The sequence below is a fragment of the Urocitellus parryii genome, chromosome 5 (genome assembly GCF_045843805.1).
Source record: "Urocitellus parryii isolate mUroPar1 chromosome 5, mUroPar1.hap1, whole genome shotgun sequence".
NCBI classification, from domain to species: domain Eukaryota; kingdom Metazoa; phylum Chordata; class Mammalia; order Rodentia; family Sciuridae; genus Urocitellus; species Urocitellus parryii.
Window position 1 is genome coordinate 61498329 of NC_135535.1, and position 19104 is coordinate 61517432.

The 19104-nt window shown below is 33.4% G+C and overlaps 1 protein-coding gene and 2 pseudogenes across 1 annotated transcript; 1 reads left to right on the forward strand and 2 right to left on the reverse strand.

Moving 5' to 3' along the window:
* Window positions 1-1158: 1158 nt before the first annotated feature.
* LOC113181102 (olfactory receptor OR9H1-like) lies at window positions 1159-4258 on the reverse strand. The gene is made up of 2 exons (XM_077799057.1): window positions 4224-4258; window positions 1159-2125 (listed from the first exon to the last, which is right to left on the reverse strand). Exons 1-2 carry the CDS (start codon window positions 4256-4258, stop codon window positions 1159-1161), a joined length of 1002 nt encoding a protein of 333 aa, XP_077655183.1.
* A 5721-nt stretch (window positions 4259-9979) lies between these two features.
* Window positions 9980-10295, forward strand: LOC144255179 (SOSS complex subunit C pseudogene; annotated as a pseudogene).
* A 1263-nt stretch (window positions 10296-11558) lies between these two features.
* Window positions 11559-12113, reverse strand: LOC144255157 (COP9 signalosome complex subunit 8-like; annotated as a pseudogene).
* Window positions 12114-19104: the final 6991 nt, after the last annotated feature.

Here is a 19104-nt window from a genome sequence, read left to right on the forward strand (position 1 = left end):
AAAATATTAGAGTTCGTAAACAAGTCTGGATGGTGCCTGGCAAAATGTCAGAGGGCGTGGTTTCAAAAGTAACAAAAGTGAGCCATTAAGTGTGGAGATTCCTTATTGGTTGACTGATGTATCTAGTTTATGCTAATTAAGATAAGCTGTGCAAAATGTATAAATAGCTCTGTTGTCCTACAATAAACGGCTCCTATTCCTGCTGCATCAACATACACAAGTTATTCGTCACCACCCCACCCCCCCCCTTATTTTGCTGCAGCTGGCCTGCGGCAAATTTCCTCATTCAAAAATGGTAATAAATACAATCTATGGGCCAGGCACCATGGCACACACCTGTAATCCCAGGGTCTAAGGCAGGAGGATCAAAAGTTCAAGGCCATCCTCAGCAAAAGCGAGGTGCTAAGCAACTCAGTGAGACCTTATCTCTAAATAAAATACAAAACAGGGCTGGGGATGTGGATCAGTGGCCTAGTGACTCTGAATTCAATTCCTGGTACCCAAAAATTAAAAAATAAAATAAAAAATCTATGGTATATGTCTTCTTCATGTATCAGCTTTCATTATTATATGATGCAATAATTTATATTAGAGGAAAATAAAACCTAGCAGAATGTTATTGTCACAATTTCTATGTGAAGAAAGGCTTCCTGAATGATAGCTTCAAGGGTCACTTTTTTAGAGGCATGGTTACTCTCTGGATGAGAGTCCCTGGAATGTATTTTTGAATGAATTCTGAATTTTTGAGAAATATTAACCCTTTAATTCAAAAATATCCTACATAATGTCTTTAATTTTCCATTTGCCATCAACACAATGTGCTTCATCTTGTAAAAAAGAGAAAGAATAACACACAGAGATTGACTATTATGTTAATGTTTATATAGTGACAACTCTAATATTTACTTCTTAAAGTAAAATTAAAATGAAAATATATTAGCCCATCAAAAAATTAGAATGTAAATGCTTTTATGTAATTGAGGTAAATAAAATAATGTCATGCACCTATATTATTAGAAATATTATTTTATCAAACTTAGAAAATGGCATTTGTTTCTGTATAAAAATGCCTTTGACAAATTGCCATTTTACAAAACCTAGAGTAACTAGAATCACTGGAAAACAACTTTTGTCCAATATACAACGGTTTCCCAAATATCACAGAGAAGACCATGTCCCACATAATATTCTTTTCATAGCATCTTTCACATCTCTGTTTCTCAGACTGTATATTAGAGGGTTTAGCATTGGTATTATAAGAGTGTAGAATACAGCTACAATCTTGTTTTGCTGTGGTGAGGAGATGGCCCCAGGCTGGGCGTACATGAAGAACACAGATCCATAGAATAAACTCACCACTGCAATATGGGAGCCACAGGTGGAGAAGGTCTTACTCCTGCCCTGGGTGGAGGGGATCTTGAGGACAGTGGAGAGGATGTACCCATAGGAAACCAGGATGATGGTGGTGGTGGTGATGATGATGACAGCAGAGAGCACGAACAGCACAATCTGATTCACAAAGGTGTCAACGCATGAGATCTTGATCAGGGCTGGGACATCACAGAAGAAGTGGTCCAGTCTGTTCTCTTGACAGAAACGCAAACTGAAAGTGAAACCTGTTTGTATCATAGAGTTGATGCATCCGCAGATGTAGGATCCCGTTACCAACTGAACACAGACTTTCTGTGACATGTGCACCGGGTAAAGGAGAGGGGAGCAAATGGCTGAGAAGCGGTCAAATGCCATCACAGCCAGAAGGAAACCTTCAGTTGTGACAAACAAGGCAAAAAAGAAAAATTGGGCTGCGCAGCTATTGTATGAAATTTTCTTCTCATTGGTCAAGATGTTCGCTAAAGTTTTGGGAGCGATGACTGTGGAATAACAGACATCTAAATAGGACAGGTTTCTAAGAAAGAAATACATGGGCGTTTGAAGTCTGGAGTCCATCTTAATGACCGCTATCATGCTGACATTTCCCACCACGATGGCCACATAGATCACCAAGAACACGAGGAATAAGAGGATCTGTAGCTCTGGAGGAGTTTTGAATCCCAACAGAATGAATTCAGTCACCTCTGAGGAGTTCCTACTCAGCTCATTCTTCAAAACTGAGATATGAACAGAACTGAAGGGATGTTAAATTGAAAGAAACGAGTGATCAAATGGTAATGCCTGGAAGAAAAGTTGCTTTATCATATTGTTCCCAAAATTTCATAAAACACCAATGAACATAAAAATTATATCACTATTGAAAGTAGTCTTAGTGAAGAGTTTAATTTGATTGGTAAACCTTTCCAAATATATAGATCTGCAAATAATGGTGACAAAAATCTTAGTGGTACAACACTGCTAAAAACTGTGGGTTTTACCTGTATTTCCTAAACACAAGAAAATCTTACTTTCATTTTCTTTCCTCTTTCCCTTCCCCTCTTCTCTCTTTCCTTCCTTGTCTTTAACTTTCTTCCTTCTTTACTCTTTTTGAATATAGGGATACAAGTGGAAAATGTTTAAAACTTGAGCAGAGCTCTTTCTTTCTTTTTAGAACATAGTTAATTACAAATGCAATCTTTTGCGCGTGGATGTAGAACATAGAAGACAACCTAAGATTCCACAAATGAAAAGTGCAAAAGGAAAAAAAAGTATATTTAAACAAGCTTCCATTATATTTATTTAGACATTTACTACTGTTACTATAAAATATCCTTAAAATACAGTGGATGGATAGAGAAGGAAAAATATTTTAATTCTAATTTTACAAATGCATAAACTGAGATATAAAAAACAGATTTAAGTGACTTAGTGTTATACTAAGATTAAGCAGCATAGTAGTTTACTATTCAATAGTCTATCATGAAATGGAAAGGGAAACTGACAATAAATTCAATAAATTACATACTATGAAAATGTCTTTTAAGTATGCTTATATAAACCATGATTGTAATGAATAGGCTAAATAGTAAACTTATAAAATGTATCTTGTAATTTTTACTACATTATTGCTGTGGTTTCAGTAAAGTTGACATGATTTTAAGGCAGATTGGACTTTTGATCTAGATCCAATAGTCTGCATTCTTGAAAACAAGTAAACGTTAACAATATTGACCAATGAATTTTAGAAGAGAGAAGAAAAGTTAAAATTACCTCTGGCAGAGCATATTAACCACAGAACTGCATGTTTTCTCTAAATTCATAGTTCACATTAAGAAGATCCTGGTTTTGGCAGAAGTAATGAAAAAAATTAAGAAATGTAAAGCTTCCCTTCTCTGTCTCTCATTTAAAGAAAGGGTAGGTACAATAAGTAAATTAAATATGACATATTTTCAAGAATGAAATACTATTTCTACCTTGAAATACTACATTTATGTGAAATCAAGTATTTTCACAAACAAAAACATGAAAAGAAACAAACCTTTGTTTAGTAGGAAGTTTTTCTGCAACAGATTGCATTTCTTCACTATTCAGAGCATGACTCAAACTTGCTAATATAAAAAAATACTAGCAAAAATCATGGTTTATCTCTTATTATTGTGTTTAAGTTTACTGTACTTTGTCATTGATTAAACTAACAAATAAACATGAAAAGGATCCTGAGAGAAATTCCCTCATGGGGAGGGAAAAACAGTAGTGGGCAATCCCTCCACAAAATAATCACTGGGGATTAGAGTTCTCTCTCCTCAGTAAGATATTTTGTTCCATAATGCAGAAAGAAGAAAAGAAAGAGAGAGAAAATTATTAACTAGCAAACTTATCAGACCTTTGGAAAGTTATAAGGGCTCTCTGGAGAACATGAGAATTAACCTCCTTACTAGAACAAAATAATAAAGCAAGCACAATTGGATGAGAAATTTGATTCTTCTATTTTCAAAATTTACACCAAAGTATATTGAAACTTGATGGATTATAATCCTTACTTTTAGTGACTCATTTCATACATGTATTGCAAATCTATCATGCTGTATTACAGTAAAACTAATAGAGATCATAAATAACAGTCAACAGAAGCAGTGAAATAAAAAATGGGAAAGTAACATAGAAGCTAGCAAGAGCAAACAGTCTTACCACCAACTGTGATTCAAGACACAAAAGTGTTATTGAAAAAGTCTAGAATCCTCATAATTGTGAGAATCACAGTAGGGTTTGCCCACCAAATGAAAAAGAGAGAGAGAGAGAGAAAACACTCCAAAGGGCAGAGTCAAAGAGAAAGAAATACCCTAACTTCCTACCTCCTCAACTGGACTTGTAGTGCAAAAGCAACCATAGCCAATAGGAAATGAGCAAGTGCTCATGAAAATTGAAGGGAGATCAGCAGAGTAGAAGAAAGGTACCAGGGGAAGGGATGACAGGAGGAAAAGGGGAGATGTTAGGGAACCATGTTGATCAAGTCATATTGTTTGCATGTATAAATATATAATAATAAATCCCACCATTATGTATAATTACAATGTACCAATAAAGAATATGGGATTAAAAATGAATAAGAACATAGTTTGCTGCTACAGCAGAATACACAAAGATTATGCAAGTAGCATTTCGAGAAAAAAATAAATTGACATAAATTTTTTCAAGCCTTTCCACTATCAAATTGTGTGATTTCATAGAATTTTGATATTCTTGTTGTATTGGCTCCCTACTAATAACAGAATAAGTTTAATTTGTCTGTTGTAGTAGACATGTTAAAACACTATAAAATATTTTGTAATAACAGAATATTGTTCTACAGCAATATACAGTGAGCAGATGGCAGATTATGAAAAAATTTATTACAAATACTGAGCTTTAGTGGAACAAACAGACCAAGAAGGTAGGTCGTTGCAGTATAATTGAATAAAACATAAATAGCTTATTCTTATTATTGGAAGATTCCTCAAATATTTACAGATCCAGTGTTTCTTAATTCTTTATGAATCATATTTATTCATTCATATGATAACATGATGCTCTACAATTTTTTTGGTGAGTGATTTTTTAAAAATTCTGCTGCAAAATAAAAATGAATAATACAAGTAGTTCATAGTAATGGCATCCTAAAACCATTCTGCATCTCCTTATATGAATCAATGACCAAAAAAAAAATCTTACCATCTCAATTTGGAAACATTCAATACTCTTAGTTTTTAGAATTCTGTTTAATAAAACTAAATTTTTGCTATAATTGCTTCTATTGGTTTTTTGATGGTTACTGTAGGACTAAATATATACTCTCACACTATTTGTGTTAGTACTATATAATTTCATGTTAACTTTAGAAACCTTATAACCTAATAGGTGCATTATTCATATTGCCACTGTCTTTAAGCTACAATTGCAATATGTATATCTAGAGAAATTATAAACTCCAAAACACAGTTTTACAATTTGGTCATTAAACAATCTTAAGAATTTCCAAAAAATGAGAGAATTTTAAAAATTTATTCAGATTTTTAAAAAATTTCAGTGCTTTTCAAAATATCCTTAGAAATCCTATTTTATTCTGATAACATTTGCTTTTATCCAAAGTAAGAAAACCCATCAGCATTTCTTACAGCATAGATTTGGCATAATGCATTCTCTTAGCTTTTCTTTCCATAAAAGTTCTTTATTTTGCCTTCAATTCTAAAATGCACTTTTCCCAGATAGAGCATTTTTGTTTGATCTTCTTTCTACCCATGTTTAAAAGGTTGTTCCATGTTCTCCAGCCCTTCATATTTTCTGATGAGAAGTCCACAGTTATTAGAATTGTTTTCTCTAATATCTATATTTAACATTTTCCTCTGGTATCATTCAAGAGTTTTCTTTTTTCTTTGACAGTTTGGCTATCATAGTCTACTCAAGCAATATACCATTTTTTTTTGCTTAAGAATTCCAGTTAAATGGTAACCAAATAACAAATTATTTGATAAATGATGTGATATAAAAATGTACATTCCAGATTTTGCTATATTTCAATAACTTTTTCTTCAGACATTTAGAAATACACAGTATAATGTTTAAAGTTGGGGTATACACATTAAAATAAAATTTTTAGATTATAAAAATGTGTTTTATATTTACCACATATGAACTATTTTCAGTTCCTTTCATCCCTTTATGTATATACTAGTTCTAGGTTGTATACATTTCATTCATCCTGAGGAACTTCCCTTAATGGTTCAGTCATACTAGTCTAATGGTGACAGATACATTTTTTTAGTTGTAGATGAACAAATATCTGTATTTTTAAAAAATATTTTTTAGTTGTAGATGGACACAATATCTTTATTTATTTTTTATGTGATTCTGAGGATCGAACTCAGTGCTTCATGCATGCTAGGAAAGTACTCAGTCATTGAGCTAAAACCCCAGCCCCAACATTTTGCTTTGTCTGCTTTCAAGATATTTTTTTCTTTATCATTTGGTTTCCACAGTTTATAATGTGTCAAAGAATAAGTTTCTGAGAATTATCCTGTTTGGTTTGGGTTGAATTTATTGAATGTTTTGGCTTTTGTCTTTTACCAAATTTGTAGTGGACATTTTCAGTTGTCTGTTCTTTGCCTTTTTCCATGAAAATTCTAATTTTCCAATTTTGCTGTATGTCAAGTAATTTGGGATTATGTCCTGAACATGTCTACAGGATTTTTAGACTATGAGTGTTGCTTTCATCCTAGAAGCTATTGACATTTTTATTTTACTAGAAACTTAATCTGAGTTTAGACCATGTGTTATGAAAAGCTTCTGAAGATAGTGGTCTCAACGTAATTTCCATTTTCTGTGCGTTATGACACTACTTAGGTGTATCCCACATAACCAGTGAATCTTCTGAGATCAGGGTGGTTGACTTTCTCTTCAGATTTTTCATGCTTTTTTTCTTATCATACCCATGCTCACACAGCTCAAAATGAAGGCCTGAAAAATCATAAACAACTTCACTCTTTCACACGCTTCTTCACTATCTCCCCAGTACTTTTCATTCCCTGGAGGTTCCCCTTTCCAGTTCTCCAGCCATTAAAATGGAGTTTGAATTGTCTCAATGTGTCACACATTTCCTGTGATTTTTGCCTTTTGTCCAGGATCAATCAGTATTGAATCCCCAATACTAGAGAAGCTGTTTTGGTGGATGAGGAAATAATTCTATCTTTTTGCTTATGTTTATTTAACCCCAGGATCATAACTATTAAGCTGTGTTCTTACATCCTACTTCCAATGGTAGCCTCTTCTTATTAATTAATGATGTAAGGAGTCATTACAGCAGTATCAGGCAAAAGTTCCTTCAACCTTTCTAATATAATAAGACTCAATTCACCTTAATAAATATTTCCCTGATTGAAATACCTAAACTGCTTTATTTTCCCATTTTAGCCAAATATTTTCCCATATTAACCAAGCATTTTAATCAAAAGAAGCTCTAGAGAAAATTCTATCAGAAAAAAAATAATGTCAGAATAAGATTTTGCTGTGTTCATCCCTCTTAGGATGTAACATATTGAACAACTATGTATGTACGAAAATACCAACATAATAGTTAGGGAAACCAGGTCTCTCAGTTCATTTTTTGCTACCATAACAGACTACTACAGCCTAGATAATTTATAATAAACAGAAATTATTTGATTAACAATTCTGGAGGCTAAGTCCAAGATCAAGGTGCCATCATCTGGTGAGAACTCATTGACTGCATCATCCCATGGCAGAAGATAGAAGGGCAAGAGACAGAAAAGGAGGCTAAACTGACTCTTTTATAATGCATTAATCCTACTCATGAGGATGGAGTCCTCATGCCCTAACCATCTTTCAAGGCCACTTCACCCAGCCTTTTCTTTATTATTTTTAAGATTTGCTTTTTGTCATAAAATATGGTCTGTTTACAAAGGTGCCCTGTATATCTAAGAAGAAAGTGAATTTTAGTTATTGATGGAAGAAATATTCTGTAGATATCTGTTAAGTCCATTTGATTAATAGCATTTTTAAAAAAATATATTTATTTTTTTAGTTGTACATAATACCTTTATTTTGTTTATTTATTTTTACATGGTGCTAAGGATCAAACCCAGGGCCTCACACATGCTAGATGAGCACTCTACCACTGAGCTACAACCCCAGCCCTGATTAACAGCTTTATTTAGTTCTGAAAAGTCTTCATTTAATATGTCTGGATGACTTATGTATTGATGAGAGAGGTGTGTTGAAATCACCCATATTATTGTATCAGCATCTATTTGATTCTTTATATTGAGTAGTTTGTTTTATGTGTACAGGTACACATATATTTGGGCATAAATATTTATAATTATTATACTTGTTTGCTAGATAATTCCCTTGAACAAATAAAGTGACCTTCTTTGTCTCTTGTGCTTAATTTTGACTTAGTGCCTACTTTATCAGATATGAGAGTAACTACTCTTACTTGTTTTTGGTCTCTCTTTGCATGGTATATCTTTTTCTAGCCTTTTACCTTCAACCTGCAGATGTCTTTGCCTGTAAGGTGAGTCTCTTTTATGCAACATATCATTGGGTCTTATTTTTTAATCTATTCTGCCAATCTATGTTGTTTATTGGAGAGTTTAGACCATTACATTTAGTGTTATTAGAGATGATTTTCATTTCCTGTCATTTTTATATTTTTAATACTTAGTTGAGACTTCATTCTCCTTTAATTGACTATTCTTCTAGTGATATCCATCCATACACTAGTTATGATGTTTATTTTTAAGTTCTTTAATTCTTCAGCATGAAACATTTTATTGAATAATTTTTAATGCTGGCTTAGTGGTTATAAATTCTTTTAGTTTATGATTATTATGGAATTTTTAAAATTTCTTCTTCAGTTGTGAAGTATAGCTTTTCTGGTTATATGGCAACTTTATTTGTACCCATTACCTTTTTGGGTTTGGTATATATTATTCCAAGCCCTTCTGGCTTTTAGGATCTGGACTGAGTAATCAGTAAAAATTCAAAAGGCTTTCCTCTAAATGTGCTCTGCAATTTTCTATTGTAGCTTTTAGAATTCTATCCTTCTTAGGTACATTGGCCATTTTAATTATACTATGCCTTGAATGGATCTTTCTTGATCTTGCCTATTTGGATTTCTGTTTACCTCTTATATTTGTATTTCCATCTTGTTTCTGAGGTTTAGAAATTTTTCTGACATTATTTTATTAAGAAAGTTTTACATTCCTTTAGTTTGTATTTCAATGACTTAGTCTATGCCAATAATTATTACAGTTGGGCTATTAATATCATTCCAGTTTTCTTGAATATTTTGGTAACAGACTCTTAACATTTTTTCTTTATTGTTAACTTTATTTTTAAGACTTTATACTTTGTCAGGGCCTTAAATCTTTCTTCTATGTGGTATAATTTATAATGATTCTTTGAATCAAATTTTTAAATTGGTTTATTGAGTCTTCCATTTCCAGAATTTTATTTGGTTCTTTGTCAAAATATCTATCTCTTTTTGAAATGATCATTAATTTCTTATATTTTCTTATTAGTTTGTTTTCTACATCTTTTTTAGTTCACTAGACATTTTAACTATGAACTTTCTGTTTCTTTCTCGGCCATTTCTTCTGAAGTGGTGTCAATGGGATCAGTTGTTAAAGTGTTGTGGGCTGTTTGGGGTGGTTTGTTCCTTTGCTTTTTCTTATTATCTGTATCTTTCCTCATTTACTGTGATGATTATCTCTTCTTTTTTAAGGAGAGTGTTATTTAGTGAGCTTCTTTCTCTTAAGTACCCAAGGCTAGGTAAATAACCAAGTATTGAGGCTCCTGCTCAATTGTATCCTCTGCTGTTCCCATCATCAGCCCTTTAGAGCTGCACTCCACTCTCTACACCATTGTTTAATCAACCAACCCCACTCCCACTAATGAACTTTCAGGTCCGTTCCAATCGGCCATTAAAAACAAAGTTCACTCCACCTTGACAGCTGCAACCTGCAGAGAGGCCTCCCCAGTGCCAAGGTGTCCTGGGTAAATGTAAAGTGCTAATCCATTGCCTCTGAATATAATTGAAGCAGAAAACAGGAAAATGGCAGCAAACCCTTCAGGACAAGATTTTCAAAACAAAAATAGAGTTGCAGTCTTGGCAGAACTGGACAAAGAGAAATGAAAATTACTTATGCAGAAACCAATCTTCAACAAATCATCCTGAAGCTCGCATTGCACTCTCCAGACCTGCTCTTCATAAGGACTTCCGGGATCATACAGAACAGCAGCATATCGAAGCCCAGCAGAAGGCAGCTTTGCAGCATGCTCATGCACATTCATCTGGATACTTCATAAATCAAGACTCTGCTTTTGAAAATTTTATTCTTCCTGTTTTACCTCACCTTGGCCCAGAATGAATAAAACATCTGTAATGAAAATTACTTTCTAATACCCAATGCCAAAGCTCCTCTCATTCAGTGCTGTACACACTGTGACATTCAGAATTTTGGCGAACTTACATATTTTTTTTGCTTCTTAAAAAAGAAGGAATATGTAAGTAAAAGCAAAAAGAAGTGGAGTGGGGGTCTAGGATGATGAAAAAACTGAAATACTCAATAAAATAGATTAAAACATAAATTACGTAATATTCGCTACATAGATTCACTATGGATGTCATTTCCATTGAATTAAGAAATTCTTATTTTGAAACAAACTAGAAAGTGTCCACAGAAAGACCAAAGTAGTGAAAACTCTAGAAACCAGCTCAGATGAAACAGTTGCAGAATTCAATTAAATATTTATTGAACAAATGCAGAATAAATGAACTAAGGATGCAATAAACAACTTCAAATATTTGGGGATTCTCATATAAAGAATGAAGACTTGTTTAGCATGTCTTCAAAAGGCCTGACGTGAACCACAATATAAATATAAGCAAAAAATTGGATGGAGGAAAATTGGAACACTTATAACAATTGCGTCCTTCCCCACACAAGGCACTGTACCCTTAATCTTCCCCTTCTTCTGAAAGGAGATGTTCAAACTTAATATTTAGGAACATCGCATTCTCACATTAAGCCCTCCACTGCCAAAACTTAAGGTACTCACACTGTTGGAAGAAAACCAATACTAAAACTGGCTTACTCAGAAAAAGATCTATTTGCTGCTAAGCTATATTTCTGTATCTATTAATGATTCTCCATAGGTTGGGATAAAAGAAAACATTTTCTCCAAAGAGGGTGAATCACAATCCCAGGAATTCAGGTTCTGGTCCTGGGCACGATACTGCAGTCCAAGAGCATCACTGTGGCTATCCAAACAGTCGTGCAGATGGGGCTGTGTGCCGGGAAAACTCCATACTCTTCTATACAAAGCAGAAGAGCTTGAGTTATTATGAATCTCCAAGAAATATAAACTAACTGCATAATACTAATAGGCTCCAACCAAATTGTTAAATATTACAACATGAGAATTCTTTTAACAACTATATAGCATTGTGTGTATGTATATGTATGTATTTATATATATATATATATATATATATATATATATATATAGTATTTAATTATATAGTAAGAATTCTGAGGTGCTTATAATCCATCCAGTAAAATGAACATTTTACATTTCTATATTTGTCAGTGTATAAGATTTGAATTGGACGCTGAACTCAGAATGGTGCATCAATTTTCAAGGAAAGCCACATAATCAGTCTGTCTGGCTAACTGCTGTTCATTGAGGATTGGTGGAACTGGGGCAGGCTCTGGTAAACAAATAAACCTGTTACAGGAAACATCCAGGGAATCTGCAACTGGCTTTCTGGGCGAACCATTCTCCTGACAGAGTCGGCTTGCCATCCTTTTTCTAATGTAACTTTCACAACCTCAAAAATCCTCAAGGAAGGCATGTCTCCTAGTAGCATTTCTAAGTGCTTCCATGATTGGCTGGACTAACTGAGGCCAGTGGTGGACATAGATGGTCATATATTTCCCAGGGAAATCTCTCTCCCAGATCCTCTGTCCTACTGACCAAATTCCACAAAGTTCAGAATTTGCAGATTTGATAGCAGGTGGTATCCTTTTCCAAAGACATCTTGAATTATTTGTGTCATTGTGGAGCAAATACCAATCTAAAAGCTGACCATACACTGGGGGTGTAGCAATTCCTCCAGGAGACTCAAGCCCCTGGTTCTCCCACTGATTCATCAACTTTTTGAAACTGAGAGCTCCTTCTGCCATCACTGCCCCGGCATCTTCCCAGGTGATCTTGCAGCCAACAGGCAGCCTGCCAGACACCTTACTGCAGTGTAGACTTTAACCTATAAACATTTTTATAAATTTTACCTATAAACTTTCTTTTCAGTGCTTCTTTTTTCAGCATGCCATAAATTTTGGCTTTTTTTTTTTTGTTTTTTTGCTTTTCTCCAAATACTAATTTCCCTTTTTATTTTTAACCTATGCATTTGTTGCTCAAGAGTTGACTATTTTCATTTTCAATTTTTATGAATTTTTCCTTTCTTTTGTTCAGAAAATATACATGGCATTAGTTCAATCTTCTGAAATTTATTGTCTTATTTGTGACCTAACGAGTAATCTGTCCTGGGAAATGTTTTTTGCATGCTCTAGAAAGAGGTATAGATTTTTGTTATTGGGTAGAATGTTTTGAAAATTTGTGGTAGGTCCATTTGCTCTAGAGTGTTATTCTAAACCTTAGTGATTTTTTTAAGAAGTTTTTTTTTTTTTACTTTATTTATTTATTTTTTATGTGGTGCTGCAAGTCAAACCCAGTGCCCCATATGTGCTAGGCAAGCACTCTGCCACTGAGCCACAACCCCAGCCCTCAGTAGTGATCTTGTGTCTAGATTTTTATTCATTATTAAAAGTGAGGTATTGAAGTCTCTTACTATTTTGTGATGTTCTTTTTTTCCTCCTTTCTTTTTGCAATTTTTGCCTCACATATCTATGTATGGAGATGTTGAGCACCCATATATTCATAATGGTTTTATCTTCCTGATGAATCGAACTTTTTTAATCCTCACACAGAATATACCACTTTTTTAGTTAAAATCCATTTTGTTTGATATTAAGTATGGCACTCCTGTTTTCTTTGGCTATAATTTACATGAAGTTACATGGATTATCTTTTTAACACCTTTTCTATTCAACCTATGTGTGTCCTCATGCTTAGGTGTGTGTTTTGTGGACAGCTGGCAAATGCCATTATTTCATTCTTCTTTATGACTAATATTTCATTGTGTATATATCACATTTTTTTATCCATTCACTCATTGAAGGACACCGAAGTTGTTTCTATAATTTGGCTCTTGTGAGTTGTGTGACTATAAACATTGATGTGGTTGCATCACTGTAGTATGCTGTTTTAAATTCTCTTGGGTATAGACCAAGGATTGGGATAATTGGGTCAAATGGTGGTTTCATTCCAAATTTTCTAAGGAATCTCCATGCTGCTTTCCATAGTGGCTGCACCAATTTGCAGCCCCACCAACAGTATATCAGAGTACTTTTCTCCCCACGTCCTTGCCAATATATATTGTTACTTGTATTCTTTATAATTCTCGTTCTGACTGCAGTGAGATGAAATCTCAGTGTAGTTGTAACTTGCATTTCTCTAATTGCTAGAGAAGTTGAACATTTTTATATATTTTTGACCATTCATATTTCTACTTCTGTAAAGTATTTATTCAGTTTCTTTGCCCATTTATTTATTGGGTTATTTATTTTTCTTGTATTAAGTTCTTTGAATTCTTTGTATAACCTGGAGAATAATGCTCTATCTGAGGTACAGTGGTAAAGATTTTATCCAATTCTGTAGAATCTCTATTCACACCTCTGTTTCCTTTGCTGTGAAGAAGCTTTTCAGTTTGTTATCATTCCGTTTACTGATTCTTGGTGTGTTACTTGTGCTTTTAGAGTCTTATTGAGGAAGTCACTTTTGAAGCCAACATGATGGAGATTTGGTCCTACTTTTTCTTCTAGAAGACACAGGGTCTCTGGTTGAATGCCCAGGTCCTTTATCCACTAAGAGTTGAGTTTTGTACAGGGTGAGAGAGAGGGATTCAATTTCATTCTAATTCATATGGATTTTTAGTTTTCCCTGCACCATTTGTTGAAGAGCCTATCTTTGTTTATAGTGTCTTTGTCTAGGATGAAATAACTGTAATTATATGAGTGTGTCTCTGTATTTTCTGTTCCATTCCTTTGGTCTGTTTTGGTGCCAATTCCAAGCCATTTTTGTTACTATACCTCTGTAGAATATGTTAAGGTCTGGTATTGTGATGCCTCCTACAACATTTTTCTTGCTAAGGATTGTTTGATTATGTTATACTGGGTCTCTTGTTTTTCCAAATGAACTTTATGATATTTTTTTCAACTTTATGAAGAAATTCATTGGGATCTTAATAGGAATAGCATAAAATCTGTATAGTGCTTTTGGAAGTATGGCATTTTGATAATATTAATTCTACCTATCAGGAACATGAGAGATATTTTCCATTTTTTTGAGATCTAATTCAATTTCCTTCCCTAGTGTTCTGTAATTTTCAAGAGAGAGGTTTTTCACCTCTGTTGTTAGATTGATTCCCAAATGTCTTTTTTTTTTTTTTGAGGTTATTGTAAAGGGGATAGTTTTTGTGATTTCTCTTTCAACTGGTACATCATCAGGGTATGGAAATGAAATTGATTTATTAGTGTTAATTATATATTCTGCTACTTTGCTGAATTTGTTTTTGGCTTCTAGAAGCTTTCTAGTAGAGATTTTGGGTCTTCTAAATATAGAATCATGTCATCAGCAAATAAGGATAGTTTGAGCTCTTTTTTATCCCTATTTGAATCCCTTTAATTTCTTTTCTTTTTGTCTAATTGCTCTGGCTTGGGTTTTGAGGACTATGTTGAATAGGAGCAATGAAAGGGGGCATCCTTGCCTGTTTCCGTTTTTAAAGGGAATTATTTCAGTCTTTTTCCATTTAGAATGATGTTGCCTTGACTTTAGTGTATACAGCTTTTACAATGTTGAGGTATGTTCCTACTATCCCTAATGTTTTGAGTATGAAGGAATGTTGTATTTTATCAAATGATTTTTCTGCATCTATTGAGATAATCATGTGATTCTTGTCTTTAAGTCTTTTGATGTGGTTTATTACATTTTACTGATTTCTGTATGTTGAATCAAACTTGCATCCTGTAATGAAGCATTATCTCTTTGATATATTTTATATGCATTTTGTCAAGATTTTATTGAGAATTTTTGCATCAATGTTCATCAGGGATATTGGTCTGAAGCTCTCTTTCTTTGATGTCTCTTTTTCTGGTTTTGATATCAGGTGATACTAGCTTTATAAAATTAGTTTGGAAGGGGTCCCTCCTTTTCTATTTCATGGAATAATTTGAGGAGTATTGGTATAAGCTCTTCTTTGAAGATCTTACAGAACTCAGCTGGGAATCCATCTCACCCTGGGAGTTTTCTTGGTTGGTAAATTTCTGATGTCATCCTCAGTTTCATTGCCTGAAATTGATATATTTAAATTTTCTATGTCCCCTTTACTCAATTTGGGTAGGTCATATCTCTAGAAATTTGTCAATTTCTTCAAGATTTTACATTTTATTAGAGTATAAATTTTCAAAGTAGTGTCTGATTATCATCTGTATTTCAGTGGAGTCCACGGTGATACTTCATTTGTCATCATGAATTTTAGTAATTGCGTTTTCTCTCTGTTAGCTAACCAACTTTTTGTTTCACTGATTTCTTGAGTTGTTTTTTTTTTGTTGTTGTTGTTGTTGTTGTTTCAATTTTATCTCTGATTTATATATTTCCTGTCTTCTATTGCTTTTGGTGCTTGTTCTTTCTTCTTTTTCTAGGGTTCTGGGTGTAAAGTTAGGTTATTTATTAGGTGATTTTATGTTCTTTTAATGAATGAGCTCAATGCACTGAACTTTCCTCTTAGAACTGCCTTCATGTGTCCTAAAGGTTTTGATGGGTTGTGTCACTATTCTCATGTACATCTAAGTATTTTTTTTATTTCATTTCTGATTTCTTCATTGGTCATTCAATAGTGTATTACTTAGTCTCCAGGTGTTCGAAGAGCTTCTGTTTTTTTTTAATTTTATTTTTGATTCCTAACTTCAGCCCATTATGATCTGATATAATGCAAGGTATTTCTCTCTCTCTCTCTCTCTCTCTCTCTCTCTCTCTCTCTCTCTCTCTTATATGGCTTCTTTATTTAGTTTTTTTATTTGAAGATCTATCAACTGGTAAGAGAGGTATATTGAAGTTACCCAGTATTGTTGTGTTGTGATCTATTTGATTCTTGAAATCATGAAGGGTTTTTTTTTAATGTATGTAGATGCTTCATTGTTTGGGGCATAAATATTTAACATTGTTATGTCTTGTTGATGTATAAGTTCCTTTAAGAAGTATGAAGTGTCCTTATTTGTCTCTTCTGATTAATTTTGATTTGAAGTCCACTTTATCAGATATGAGGATAGAAAGCCCTGCTTGTTTGTGAAATCTATGTGAATGGTAAGTTTTTTCATACCCTTTTGCCTTCAGCCTGCAGATGTCTTTGCCTATGAGGTGAATCTCTTGGAGATGGTATAGAGTTGGTTCTAGTTTTTTAATCCAGTCCTCAAGTCTATGTCTTTTGATTGACGAGTTTAGATCATTTGCAATCAATATTATTATTGATAAATGGTTGTTGTTCCCTGTCATTTGGAATTCTTTCTGGTTTTTAATTTGAAATTGCTTTTTTGATTGACTATTATTTTAGTGTAGTTCCTCCCATGGCTGGTTTTCACTTTTATTTTTCATTTTCTCTTCATGAAATATTTTAATGAGTATGTTTTGTAGTGCAGGCTTTCAATTTGTGAATTCTTTTAACATGTTTATCATGGAAGATTTTATATTTCATTGTCAAATCGGAAGCTTGGTTTTGCAGGGTATTGTATTCTTGTTTGGCTTCCATTTTCTTTCAGAAATATATTATTCTAAGACCTCCTAAATTTAAGGGTCTAGGTTGAAAGTTCAGGTAAGATACAAATTGATTTCTCTCTGTTACTTGACTTTTTTCATGGGAAGCCTTTGGAAGTCTATCATTATTCTGTATATTAGTCATCTTCATAATAATGTGCTTTGGTGTGGGTTTGTTGTAATTTTGTATATTTGGGTTTCTGTAAGTTTCTTGTATTTGACATTCCATTTCATTCTTAATGTTTGGGAAATTTTCAGACATTATTTCAAGGAAAAGATTATGTATTCCTTTGGTTTGTATCTCTGAGCCTTCATCTATCCTGATAAATCTTTCGTTTGGTCTTTTTGTATTATCCCATACTTCTTGGAGGTTCAGTTCAAGGTCTCTTAACATATTTTATCCATGCTCAACTTTATTTTCAAGATCATATATTTTATCTTCTTTGACTGAGCTTTCTTCCAGGTGGTCTAGTCTGCTGGTGATACTTTCCAATGAATGTTTTATTTGATATATTGATTCTTCATTTTCAGGACTTCATTTATTTGTTTGTTTGTTTGTTTGTTTTCAAAATCTCTCTTTATTGAAGTGATCATTGTTACCTGTATTTTCTCCATTACATTGTCCTTTATCTCACAAATCAGTATAACCATGAACATTCTAAATTCCTTCTCCAAATTTTCTTTCACTCTACTGTTGATAGATTCTGTTTTTGACCTATTTTGGTTTATTTGAGGTGATTTCCCATGTTTTTTCATGATGTTTGCATGTCTACCATCTAATAGATATCTTAAGACTGTAGAGTTTCTACCTTGTGGAATTATAGAGTCCCTAAAGATTTCTTATACCTCAGAGTTTAGGGGGAGTCAGATAGTAACAGAAACAGATGCAAACAATTTACAGCATTATACAAAATAGCTCTTGCACTGAAATCTACAATCTTGATTGTTACAATACTCAGAAATAATATGATCAGTTATCGCCCATGGTAAAAACAGTTAATTTACATAGGGTTTCCAATTTCATGTGATGACCAGAGATAGAACAGAAGTGACATATGATGTGAAAATTATGAGGAGAAACAAAAATATAGGTTAATTCAAAAAATGGAAGAGAGAACAATAGAGCTTTGCTCTTTGCAGAGAAAAAAAAGAGAGATGAAGGAAAACAATAATTGAGAAAAAGGAAATAATAACAGAAAATTTTTTTAAAAAATAAAAGAAAGATAAAAGAAAAATATACACAATAGAAATAAACATTTAAAAAAGTAAAACCTATATGCACTAATCAAACATCTTAGTATTTGAAATATTCATCCATTAAAAATAAATGCCTTCAAATAAAATGGTGTAAATGAAAAAAAATGAGGATATAAGAATACATACAAGAATCCAGTTAAACATAGTTTTTCAACAGGAAAAGAAAAAGAGATGGGGTTGCAGAAAAAAGGTTTGTAGATTTAAGAGGTGAGTGGGGCATATTCAGGGGTGACATAGTATGTGTTTTAAGAGGAGAAAACCTTAAAAAATATTTTAAAAACAATAATTTTAACAATAGAAGTAAAAGAGATAAAGGAAGAGTGAGAGAGTGAGCAATAGAGCCTGGCTGTTGGCAAGAAAAAGAGAGAAGTAGAAACAAAGGAAAACTGACTTATGAAAGGGTCAATAGGAAGTCAACCCAAAAATGTACTAATCAAAGAACTAATCTTCCAGAAAAAATACAGGGCACAAAAAAGAAAAGAAAAAAGCTTCCTTAAGGAAATGTTAAAAGCTAAAAAGAACAACAGAGACAAATATGTATGTGTACAAATGCATAACTGTTCATCATTTGTTAATCAATACGCATTCAAAAACAAATCTTAACAAAATAAAATAGCAAAATAGTCAATGAAAGGGTTTTTTTATTTTTTTGCCCAGTTTCTGTGCCAACTGCCTTTCTGTTCTCAGCTTCCCTTCTCAGTGGGATGGTGTAAAGAGCTCTGGAATATGCTGACAGTCTGATTTACTGAGTTTTGTTTGGAATTTGCACAATGTATTACTGCAAGTGAAGCTTGCAGGGGCGGGGATTTGGTCTGTATTTCTCAGATGTGTTTTATGAGGAGGTTTGGGGGCATTAATAAATCAACATGCATCTAGTGCTGCATCCCACTACTCTCCACAGGGCACCATCCATGGGCTGAGGGAGTCTGTCCTTCAAGGGTTCTGTTTTTCAGGGATACTGAGGGAGGTTTTTGGTTGCTTTTTGCTTCC

Coding starts and splice junctions, on each gene's coding strand:
- LOC113181102 (XM_077799057.1), bottom strand. CDS start 4,258: ATGGTTGCTTTTGCACTACAAGTCCAGTTGAGGAG. Junction 2,126..4,223: donor CTACAAGTCCAGTTGAGGAG/GTAGGAAGTTAG, acceptor ACATCCCTTCAG/TTCTGTTCATATCTCAGTTT.